We start from the raw sequence: 13,089 nt of genomic DNA, 5'->3' as shown, positions 1-13,089 counted from the left end.
TTCCACCTAACTCTAGCTTTCTGATAGCCAAAGTTCTTTTTCTGGTAAATATTTATTCAATATTTTGTACAGACTCTATCCTATGTATTTGTTATGCATTGACAACTAAGACACAATTTCTAGTCTCATAGAACTTCAGAGCTATAGTGAGGCCATTCAAAACCCTGCATTCTGTGCTACAATTGGAATATGAGAACTCACAGACAACCTCTAGGAAAGAGGCAATTCATAATTTTCCATTTCCCAATTGTACCATGGCTCTTTCAAAGTATTTTTATTGTTGCCAGGTATTTGTGATAATGTATTTTTTTATTTTAAAGAGGATAGAAAAACAATAACAAATAGGTAAAATATTTCTGGAGTGTGTTGAATATTTAAGGAAAAGAATATGTGGAAGAAAATTTAACCTAAGTATTACACAAATTAAAAGAACAAAGATTCTTAAAGCTATTCGTATTTTCACAATTTGGATCTTTATTTCTACATTATTATATATCTCACCTCTATCACAAATCTCTACTAATTGCTATGCTTCTTTAAGTTCTTCTATTTATGCTTGATACTCAAAAACTTTGCAAATGAGATGACAACTCCAGCCAAAGAGATTCCAGCCCTTGCGTGGTAATGAAGGCCTTTGGTGGTAATATTAGTGTGCTGCAGTTGAAGGGTCCCAGGAAGTCTGGGGTAGGATGGGTATTTCTGGTAGATGCTGAAGAGCAGCTGGGTTAGGTTGTAGTATTCAGGTAGAGGGTACCAACTAGAGCCAGTGCTAAGTAAGCACATATGCCGGGAGGCCCCTCCCATCACTTCTTACCAATGGATGGAAATTATGATAAATATGTTGTTTCTTCTGTAAGTGTTACCATTTAAATTCACAGGTACAATGTAACTAGAAAATTAGTATGCAGAATCTATGCTTTCACTTCAGATGGTATGCAATTCATTTTCAAATTAACAGACTTTGTCTTATGCAGTAGGTTTGGGTTTATAGCAAAAATTAGTCCAAATTACAGTGATCCGAGATATTCCTCTCTCTCCCCTGTTCCATGTTATTAACATCTTGAACTGTGGAAATTTGTCACGATAAATAGGTCAGTATTAATACATTATTTATTTTTCAGCCATATTATTGAATTTCATTCTAATTAGTGCCACACTGTTTTAATTAATGTAGTTTTAGGATATATGAAATGGTGTCTCTTTTATCATCATTATTTTCACAATGGTCATCATTTAATTATTGCTCAATTTGGAACACATTTGTGACCAGTATTTTAATATGAACCTAATAATAACATTTTGTGTATCTTAAAAAGGCATTTCAGGATTTCATTAGTATCACATGATTAATAGAACCATATTATATTAACTCAGTATGTGAATATGGTATGCCTTCCAATTTATTTCAGGTGCTTTTACGTCTTTCAATACAGTTTTATATTTTTCTCCATGACAGTTTTTATAATTATTAATTTATGCTTTATGGTTTTCTATCCTGTATGCCTTTTTGAATTGTGTGTAAGACTGCTTTGAATGCACAATTCGGTCTTGCAATGTGACTTCTAGTTCATTTCTTGTGTGATCTAGGGTTGATATTTAGGATTTTTATTTCTGCTAGTGTTCAGTGAAGATATTTCCTTACTGCCAAAAGATAGTTTCATTACTTTTTGAAATATTATAGCTTTTGATTGCATCATTTCAGAGCTGAAGCAGTGATAGCAACACGGCATGCTCTTTGTCCTTTGTTCTTGACATTTAAAATAATGTTTCAAAGATTTTATCTTTTAAAAGATGTTTGCTTTAGGTTTCTGGGAAATTCCTTTTATCAAAGTAAGAAGATTATTTCTTAGTTGGCTAAGAGGTTTTACCATAAACAGATGTTTAATCATCTATTAAGATAACTGTAAAGTTTCTTGCTTTAGAGTGTTTACAAATGCCTGTATTTCTGGAATAAGTTCTACTTTATCACAATCTGTCCTCTCTACTTGGTGACTAACATTCCTAGGCTATTTGCATATATAACAGTAAGTGATTAGTCCATAATTTTACTTCTCATTTGTTATAATCCAGTTTTGACAACTAGATTATATAATCTCACTAATGTTTTAGGAAACTTTTATTTCTTACCTAGATACTGTAACAGTTTATGTACCATAAAAAATTTTGTGTTTTGCAAAAAAGAGGTACAATATACATATAAATATAATTGTTTAAATTTTCCCTTTAACATTATGTTATATGTCTATTATTTCCTTCCTTAAAGCTTACCTGAATGTGCAATACTCTTCTTTACTTAAGTTCCTAATTTAAATGCTTCATTCATTGCCTTTCAAACTTTATATATACATATGTGTTCACACACAGAGTCCACCAAAAATTATACATCATAGAAAGAAAAACTTGTACAAATATTTTAATACTAAATTTATTGAGACATCATGAGATCAATACAAGTTATCTTTGGTCTCTATAATTTCAAGAGGTGCTCAGAGTGGTGACATTTATTTGTACAGCAAGTATATATTTAGTGGACCTTATTTTTAGATTGTTCAGTGTTGAAATTTCTGTTCTAATTCCCTTCAAAAATATATGCATTTAGTGGATATAGTTCTAAATACCACATAAAATGTGTGAGTTACTCTTTTAATATTCATATAGAATTTAAGACAGATAATGTGAAGGTACGGATTTGAGTTTGTACATATAATTAGTATATGGGAAGAAAGTTTGAAGAATATTAACCCCAGAAAAAATAACTTAGGCTGTGCCCTTGTAAATCTGAAAATTCAGTTATTGAGTTACCATATCTTTCTACCAAACACTCTATAAAATCACATAACAGAAGTCAGCAGATTAATCACCTGCTGTGCTATCTTATGCTGCATATTTTCTAGTTGTCCATTCAGATCTATATTTTATCTCTGTGCCCAGAACAGTTACCTGCCTGGCTCTCTAAATCTGTGGCTTCAGGTTGAATTTATCCAGTGGAAAGGATCAACAAGTGATTAGCAGCTGAATACTGATTGATTGGAGGATTTGTTCTCCCACATCCTCCCTGGCTGTTTGCTTGTTGGCAGTGCCTGCATTGCTGGACTGAAAGTCACAGCTCGTCTCTTACAGCTCGAAATCTTGTGATTCCTGTACCTGTTCTCCTTTCTTGTGCATTCTAGACTATAGGTAGTAGAAACAACACTTCCTGGTTTAGAGCTTGCAGTACTGAGAACATATCATTTCTTTTTTCCTTTATCTGTGTCCACCTTCTGCACAGACTACTGACCAAATGCACCTGAATGGCATGCATTTAGCATGTCAGTGACTTCCTTATGGAAGCCTCATTTCTGTGTGACTTATTGTACGTATAATCATAGATTTACCCATACTTGTTGCCACAAAATGAATGGCTGGAGAGGAGATTTCCTTTATTGTTAATATGGCATGCTAGAATATCAGACTAAGCTTCCCACTAAAAATGATTTATGATGATGAAAAAGAAAACCAGTATGGCTAACAACATCCAAGAAAAAGCAAAAAATTAAGGATTTACTAGGTCAACAGTTAAGCTCTGGACTGATGGGAACCCAGAGAAATAAAGTTGAAGCTGTTTTCTTTTTTTTTTTTTTGGTACCAGGAATCAAACTCATGACCTCACACTTGTCAGGCAGGCACTTGTGCCACTGAGCAATATCCCCAGGCCCAAAGCTGTTTTCAGCCTGAGGGGATTAGCTGAGTTGGAGAACCCTTTCATCTTGATGGCTTCCTGGGAAGCAAGTGTCATAAGACTCAGTCCTGGGCTTGCACACACCACTGAAAGGAAGACAGCTCTAGAAAGTAGAAACTCTAGACGTTTGTGCTCATCTATACCAAAGATAGTTCCCCTGCATAAAGCAGAGAAGGTACAGGGTTCCCTGAGAAAAAAAGTATGCAAAGATATTTATATTTTCTAAAATAATAGGGAAAATATGACAAAAATCTCTATCTAAAGAAAAAACAAAAGGAAAGCATATGTAGTGCAAAGATGAAACTCAAGATGAAAAATATAAATACATAGCAATCACACTGAATGCAATGGAGAAAATGCTCCAATTAAAGTATGATTAGATTGTGCATTATTTGCTATTAATCAGAAATGTATAAAATAAAGAGAGACATAGAGAAGGGTTGGGAGGAAAAATGATTCAGCATAAAGTTAACAAAAAAATTAGCTAAGCAATATCAGTCCCCCATCAAATCTAAGGCATGCTTTATCAGATATAAAGAATACCCCTTCATTTAATAAGTGGTTCAACTAATCAAGAAAATGTGACATATTGCAATTTATAAACATTTAAATAATGGCTTCCAATTATATAAAACAAAAACTAGACAAAATTGGAAGATAAAATGGACAAGGCTATATTTAGAAAGGTTGATTTCAAGATTAATAAGGTATGGATTATTTGAACATTGAAATGAAGAAATTTGGTCCAAATAGGCATATATAGAACACTAACTCTGACAGTTACACAGATCTCTGTGTAGTAGTCATGAAACATGGATCACATCCTGGTTGATGACGAAGATCTTAAATAATTGAAATATAGAAACAAAGCAGGAAAAACTTATTCCAATACAATTCTAAATTAATTTATGCTTTCCTTAGTTACTGATATTTGACTTCACACGTCCAAGTGGCACACAGATGCTGAAAGACTATCAGGGAGAGTCAGAGAAGTTTATTCCATCTGGAAAGTAATCCAGGCACTGGAAAGGACATTTTAGGGAAGATGGAATTCTTAATGAGACTTAAGAATTTAGAAGATACCAGGCCTTTACAACATGCAAGAAACCTCTGCATACTATGGAATAAAACAACAGGAAAATATTGGATGCATAAAGCCAGTAATAGAACCAGAAAGGCAATGGTAATCTCTGGTAGTTTTTAAGTTAATACATGACCATACCTATCCATTTGGAAGAATAGATCATCAGAAAAAAAATATGATACGTCTTAATGGGCTTCATCTTACATATAAACTACAAGCCTTAGCTAGGGTCTTTGTAATTTATAAGGAATGATTCGTACTACAAAAAATTGAGATAAGAATGTAAGAAACTATAAAAACTGCTGGAAGGAAGGGAAAAAAATATATATATACACAAGATAGTTAATATAATTATACTACTAATTTCTATTGGTTTATTGAAAGGAACGATCAATGCTTAACATTTTTTGACCAATTTTGCATGCTTATATCTGGTAACCTGAATACTTACTTTGAAGACAACAATATATAATTATACTACTAATTTCTATTGGTTTATTGAAAGGAACGATCAATGCTTAATATTTTTTGACCAATTTTGCATGCTTATATCTGGTAACCTGAATACTTACTTTGAAGACAACAATATGCAATGTAACAACCATTGTTGAATTCATATCATATTGTTTTTTTGAAATTTTATATCATTTCTAATGGTTTTTATTACTTTTTTACTCTCTTTAAAATAAAAAAATTAAAAACTTGAAAATGCCTGTTACAGGGATGTCACTTAAAGGTGTGTATCTCAGGTTGCCTTTTGGTGCTCTGGTAGACAAAGAAATGAAAACTCTAGAGGAAATCTAAACTAAGTCATCAAAACTGTTGAACTAGAAAGGTGGAAACTTGAGAAGCTCTGGGTGATTGACAGTTCTGTCACCCTCAGTGAGCCCAAGCTGCACTCCCCAGGGAACAGAGGATACACTCTGCTTTCTGTTCACTTTGGACAAGAGGTTCCCCACCTCTGCCCACTCTGCCTAACATCCGAGATGAATAGTCTTTCAAAGTGAATCCTGAAGCTTCTTTTCTTTTGTGCTTTAGTCTGAGGACTTCAGACTGGCAGCTCATGAATGCTGATCTTTACCTCTACAGATTGCTCTGTTATGAGCTGTTAGCTCAGACTCCTAGGTCCACTGTGCAAGTGGCCACTTGAAAAGCCAGGAGATTGTGTGTCATCACTGTAGCGCTCAGTGAATCTGAACATCAAGCTCACATTTTTCACCACAGATATTGGTCTTTCCTCTTCACAGATTAAAATTTGTCCTATTATCTTCTTGATATTTTCTTCCTTGTTGAAGGCTGTAAATTATTAAAGCCTATGGTTTGGTTTGATTAAATGTCCGCCAAGGACTCACCAGTCTGTGGCACTGTTGGGGGCTGGTGGAACATCGGGAGGTAGAATTTATCGGAAGGAACTTAGGTGACTGTGTGGACACATGCCCTGAAGGGGATATTGAGACTCTGTATGTCCTCTTTGCTTTTTTGTTGCCATGAGGTAAAGAGCTTCCCCTCCCACACACTTTCTGCCATGACCCAGGGCCAAGATCCTCTTGGCCAAAACTCAGAGCCAAAATAAGCCTTTCATCTTTATAAGTTGCACATCTCAGGCATTTTTGTTACAGTTACAAAAAGTTGACTAACATACCAACCCTGTTCTCCAACAAGTTTGCAGTTCTATCTTTTTAGGACTGCTGAAGCTTTTTGTGTCTTAGTTACTTTTCTCTCATTGCTGAGACAAGATAACCAACACCTAAGGTTAAAGGAGGAAAAATTTATTTAGCCTAGGGTTTGTAGCTAAATGGGTTTCAGTCCATAATTGGTTGACTCTAAAACAGGGTGGCATGGCAGAGGTGCAACTGTCATGGCACCAGAAGATACCAAAAGAAACAATAGCAAAAAAGATGAAAACAAGCCTCTTCTGCCCCTTTTATTTCATCCAGACGGCTGGGATTAGGGAAGTTCCAATCCAATCAGTGGACTGATCCAATTAGCACTCACTCTTAATCCCAGGATTGCACTACAAATCAATCACAAAGTCTAGATTCAGCCACCTCTGAAAAAATTCTTTGACCACACGAGGCTTTAGGGGTACATCGAGACACAAATCATAACACTCTGGATATGGGGGCTGGGGATTTAGCTCAGCGGCAAAAAGCGCCTGCCTGGCAAGCGCAAGGTCGTGAGTTCGGTTCCCGGTACCGGAGAAAAACAAAAACAAACACAAAAACAAAAAAAACACTCTGGATATGGCCAAAAAGGTTACTCACTTATCATAGTGGGAATTAAAGCAGGCCACATCATATCAGATGCATACTACTCCGCTGTCTATTGAGATATAGATAGATATATACATACATATTAACATATCCAGAGACATAGATGGATAGCTAGCTAGCTAGCTAGATAAATTGATTGATGAATAGATAGAAATAGTAATCTCTAGATTCTTTAACTAGAATAGCATAATTTTGGTTTTTCTCACAGGTAGTAATTTTGGAGCTACTCTGAACACTGATTTGTTTTGCATGTAAAAAAAAAGTAATGCCAGACTGAAGTTTGCTAACGTTTCATGTAAATAGATTTTTTGAAAGTTAAAATGAACCATTTGACAATAAATAAATTTATGTGTAATAATTTACAATAATAATATGCTCAATACATGTTTTTAAATCTCTACTTAAGAAACACTAGTAATAAATTCTTTAGTAGCTACTAACAAATTATAAAGGTATTTAAAATAGGGTAGGTAAAAATTATGTTAGATTATTAGTTAGATATTATATTCTTATAATAGAACTCACTTTCATCACAAAATATGTCAAATTGTGCATAAGGAGATTACATATATATTTATCCATTTTAAGAAATATGCCTTAAACTTATGTAAATCTTGTAATCATTGCTCAGTTTCATGCAATATAGAAATAGGTTTTTTTTTTTTTTTCCTAAAACAGTGGACACATCAAATTTATGCAAATACTTCTTTTTAACTTGATTCATTTATAGTTTTCTCCCTAAATTACATAAATCTATCTTGCAACTTTTCATCTCAGCTTTCACTATGCTCATTGATTTTAGCCACAGGGCATATTGATTTTGATAATTAAAATTTCTGTGTTCTAACTGAACCTCAAGAACAAAGACTGACAACACATTAGATCAGTGGGTATGATGGGTATGAGCTACAGAGGAAGATTCAGGGAAATGAAATGCAGTCAGTGTCCAATTAGCTAATCAATGGAAATAATCTGCACTTATTAAGCCAAGGAAGTTTCCCCTAATTCTTTTTTCATTCTTCATACAATTGTTTTAGTTCTCCCATAGATCTCTCCACAAATGTCTTGCTTACTATGTCACTTCACTGAGCCTGTTTCGTGAATGCAGACAGCGAATTGCTTTGTTTAGTTAAAATTTTATGACCTTATCAGTTAGGTAACTTCTGGTTGATAACTAATGAGAACAAAATATAAAACTGATAAAACAAAAAAGTGTTCATATATATAGTTATTCATATATATATCACATTCATATATATAGTATTCATATATATAAACACTTCAATTAGTTGGTTCCAGATAAGCTTTGTTTAGCTCCCAAGTGATAGAAATCTACCTCTCTCTCATCTATCTCTCTGTCTCCCTCTCAGTCTCCCTCCCTTTGTCTTTCCTTTGGTATTTGTTTTGTTTTGTTTTGTTTTTCCCTGTACCGAGAATCGAACTCAGGACCTTGCACTTGCCAGGCAGACGCTGTGCCGCTGAGCTAAATCCCCATCCCCTCCCTCCCTTTGTCTTTCATTCTGAGTTGGCTCCGGCTCTGTTTTCCAGTAGGATACATTCTCAAGGTCCAGACATGACTACACAAATCCAGAGGTACATGCTTTCTTTTTCTAGTGTTGAAATGAGAGTCACTGCTCAAAGTTAAGAACTGAGTGTTAGTGCTGTTTGGTCAGACTTTGGTCAGCCATCAGTTGTTACAATATAGTTAATGTAATATTTGAATGAGATTGAGCCATTCATAATCTATGTATAGATTTTGGCCAAAGGTACTCATATTGTTTAAAAATGTGGCAGAATGGAGAGTAGGAAATCAGATATTGAGAAACCACACATAGTAGGAAAACCTCTACTACCTTGTTGTCTTGATTTTAGAAAATTATGATTATATAAAAATAGTTAAGTGGTAACACAAGCAGTTGATTTCTACATGTATTTTTACTCTATTTGCATCCAAATTTGATTAGTGAAGATTTTCCTACAATAAAATCAAGAATATACTTAGAAATTCAATAATAAAATATATTTTCAAATACTTTTAATCCATAAAAAATAAGTATTGATCTTATTGCTCAAAAGAACAGCTCCTCGATTAGTATTATTTTAATTTTCCATTTAGATAGATATCATAGTGAACAATGAATGCACTATATAGGTGTTTATTAGAAAACACAAAAGTCAATTATCTTGGATGAAGATAATTAAAATAATTATCATGAGCATTGTTATCCAAAACATTGGGGTAAAAGGCCATTTTTCTACATTTCTTGTGTTTGGAAATCTAAATGTAATACTAGATGTTTTAATAAATTAAGGCTTCATTATAGCATGAAATATCTTCTTAGTGATTTAATATATCTGTCTGTTTTCTTTCTTTTTGATTTTTTGGCATTTTTGAGACAGTTTCACTTGCAGTTCGGGTTGGTCTCAACTTACTTTGTAGCCCAGGCTGGCCTCAGACTCACACTGATTCTTCTACCTCAGCCTCCCAGTGCTGGGATTACAGGCATGTACCACTATGCCTGGCCTCTGTCTGAGTTTTTCTAAAAATCAATATTCACTGCTATATCCATGAGGAAAACTTGCTATGGCATAATTCCTTAGAAGATAGCTCTATCTTGTTGCTTCTTTGAAAATGGAGCTATAAATAGATTTCAGCATATATCTCACTTTTCCTTACAGGCTTCACACATGTAAATTTATTATGGATATAGAGCTACCTAGTGTCATTGTGTTTTGCTAAGGCATTATTTGCACATTGAGAAAGCAGTTGCTACAGTTACTTGATATGGAAGCAACTTTCTAATTCTCTTGACATTTTCCAGTATGTAAAAGTATTGGGACATATATCACACTTCATTTTGCAAAATAACATGAGATGATAAAAGGCTGGCTACTCTTTTTGTCAACGTAAACATAAAGACTTCTGGTGGAAAGGTAATTCATGAGCAGTTATGGTGCTGGCATGGGAAATGTCAAATCCCTGGCATCGGGAAGGTAGCTTGAATGCATTAGGAGTTCTAACAGGTATTGATTTTATTAATTAAATACAGTCCTAAATCTACTCCTTCACAGGTCCAGCACTTTCTTTATTGGTAAAATATTATGTTGATGTTGCTCGTACATTTAGGGAATAGAGCTCATGATTAGTTCCTGTGGTTCAGAATAGATGACAGAAAAAAAAAACAAAGCAAAACGAAAAGCTCCTAGATGGGCTGCTTCATTCTTGCTTCAAGGACATAGGCAAATTACCATTTTTATATTGTCTGCTTTGCTCAATTGATAATGAGTTTAGGAGGGTCTCAATCTGCAAGTTGTTGAAAAGTAAATATCTCTTAACAGAGAGCCATCCTGAATACACCCAGACTTTTAAAAAGGTTTCTTCAAAACATTTTTAAGGCTTTTGTTATCAACGGAAAAACAGACAAGATGAAATGCAGCTAGCAGAGGCCCCAGCTCTGGACACAAAAACCAAAGCCCTTCTGTGGTATTTCATAGCAACCAGAAGCAAATGGAACAGTATGTAAAGAGAGTCTCTGCTTTAGAACGCTAATGCTGAAGCTGGAGGCAGCAATAAGATGCTGCCCTACTGCCGGTGGCTTTTATCCCACCGCGGGTAGCTTAACTACTTCAATCTTATCCAGTGTGGTCCAACAAGGCCTGACAAACTGCCTCGCTGTAGAAAAAGCATCTCTTGGGCCATGATGCGTATAGACAGAGGGATTTTTGTTTTTAGTCCGTTGCAGGAATTAGGCTTTAATGCTTTATACTAAAAGACTTCATACCCCAGATAGCTGCCTGGTATCCATTGAGTCTTGGCAGGCAGTAATGCTGTTGAATCTGGGAAGCTATGTTAAGCTGTCTATCTGAAACTAGGATGCTATATTAAGCAGATTTTTGTGCATGTACAAAATGCTTTATTTTTAAAGCTACTTTTCTTTGTAGCAGTTCAAAATGCTCCCTCTCTCTCTCTCTCTCTCTCTCTCAACCCTTAGCTTGGTCAATTCTCAGTCTTTATCAAAACTACTTTGCAAAATTATCCCTACAGAGTAAAAAGAAAATAGATGTTCACCTCATCAAAAATCAATGTTTCTGAAAAGAATAATCCTAAACATGTCAATTTAAGAGATTTTTTTAAATGATCACAGTTCTTACAAAAACTACAGTTAACCCTGAAGAACATTAAACACCTTACCATTATATGGAAGTTCCAGAGGACTACAGATATCATTTTTGGTTCCAGCTGTAGGTGAGGAGATAAGTTTTGCAGCAAGGGATGCAGAAATGGGCTGTACTAACAGAGAGGTGAAGTTTGATCGGTTTTGTCTAAAGCTTCCACCTGTATTCGAAAGTGAAAGGAAGAAAATCCATAGTAAATATATATTAAAAACAAAGAGAAATTCTTCGTAATAAATATCTAGATTATGAGCTAAAAGTTTATATTCATTCACTTTTTATTTACTCTTTAGTTACACACCACCTATTAAAATGATTTGAGATACTTGCTAAAAACTTAACCCAAATATAAGTATATATGCTTGCTTAAGCTGTCATTTACTTCTACAGCTCCATAAAATACTATAATGGAAATAAAGGAATGAAAAAGCATAAATCCATAGGAGCCAAGACAGTAGACAGCAATATGATTTTAGAAGCTGGAAAGTAGATGAATCAGTGTCAGCTAACAAAACAGACATGAAGAGGCCAAAACCTAACCCGCAGCAAGGAAGCTGAGAAGCAGCAGTTCGTGTCACAGAACCCAAAATTGCTTAGGAGCTGGCAGTACCAGCGGCCTCTTTAGGCATGGGGGGTGAAGGAGGGGTTGGGTACAGGAGGATGTGAAGAAACCCTAAATGCTCATCTGGTCAGTGTGAATGTCTTTACTCAAGCAGATACAGTGAGATGATAAATAGGGAGACACCAGATACAATGATGTATATTATGCTTAAACCAGGGTGCTGCTATGATTACTGAGACTTCAGATATTTTATACTCTTGGCATCCAGTTCATTCTCTTCAGGTGAAGCAATAGCAGATTTATTAGTAGTAAATATGATCAAGTTAACAGAAAATATCTAAAAGTACTGAAAATCAAGTGCTGATACAATAAAGCAACTTACTCAAGTCACCCTATGTTGAAACCCACTGTTCAGTAACCCCCCCCACACACACACAACTTGAAATTCCCTTAACTTAGCCTTATATGTGAAATGTCAGATGACTGCACTGGTGCCATGGCCCAGTGAGGACAAGAGACAGAGAAGCAGTGTCTCCAGGAGGACAAAATTAACATAAATTAACAGTAATACAGATGTCTGCTAAGATAACAAGCAAACATTTACAGTAATATCAGGGGTCAGATGTGAAAGCTTCCTAGATATATATAGAAAACTCAGCAATCTACAATGTAAAAAAACAATTAGCTTTATGGGGATCAAACTTTGTGAAGAAAGAAATACAATGAAACAACATGTATAATATTTAAACATTCACAATAATCTAAGTGCTAAGTTTTAATGAAACACAACAGTTGGGGCTCAGGATTTAGCTCAGCGGCAAAGCGCCTGCCTAAGTGCAAGGTCGTGAGTTCGGTTCCTGGTGCCGGAGAAAAACCAAAACCAAAAAAAAAAAAAAAAAAAAAATCACAACAGTTGATCTTTCTTGAATGGATTTAAGATTGTAAAAATACGTGTGTGTGTGTGGGGGGGGGGTCCTGGGGAATTGAACCCAGGGCCTTTGCACTGAGCTTCATCCCCAGCTGGTTTTTTTCGGGGGGACAGAGCCTCACTAGATTGCTAAATTGCCCAGGCTGAGCTCAAACTTGCAGTCCTCCTGTCTCAGCCTCCTGAGGAGCTGGGATTATGTGCATGTGCTACTGTGCCTGGCTAAAATATTTCCTTATTTTTTCCTCTGGTCGTCTTTTAATTTCTCACGTGGTTGGGTCTGTTCATGTGTGTGAGACGGAAGTGGGTTTTCCTTGAACAGTAGCCGCTTCTCCCGTGGGGACTTCCATACCT

At 35.3% G+C, this 13,089-nt stretch overlaps 1 protein-coding gene across 2 annotated transcripts in view; it reads right to left on the bottom strand.

Moving 5' to 3' along the window:
- The window catches only part of Naaladl2 (N-acetylated alpha-linked acidic dipeptidase-like 2), a gene marked incomplete in the record, with an annotated part of 1,228,826 nt that overhangs the window by 316,269 nt on the left and 899,468 nt on the right, over positions 1-13,089 (bottom strand). For both annotated transcript variants that reach the window (XM_005383020.2, XM_013513456.1), the window contains 1 exon segment: positions 11,268-11,411. In XM_005383020.2, the coding sequence (XP_005383077.2) occupies positions 11,268-11,411 (144 nt within the window).

Source organism: Chinchilla lanigera, unplaced genomic scaffold, assembly GCF_000276665.1.
Source record: "Chinchilla lanigera isolate Chin_1 unplaced genomic scaffold, ChiLan1.0 scaffold00019, whole genome shotgun sequence".
NCBI lineage: Eukaryota > Metazoa > Chordata > Mammalia > Rodentia > Chinchillidae > Chinchilla > Chinchilla lanigera.
This window is presented reverse-complemented; position numbering and strand designations above follow the sequence as displayed.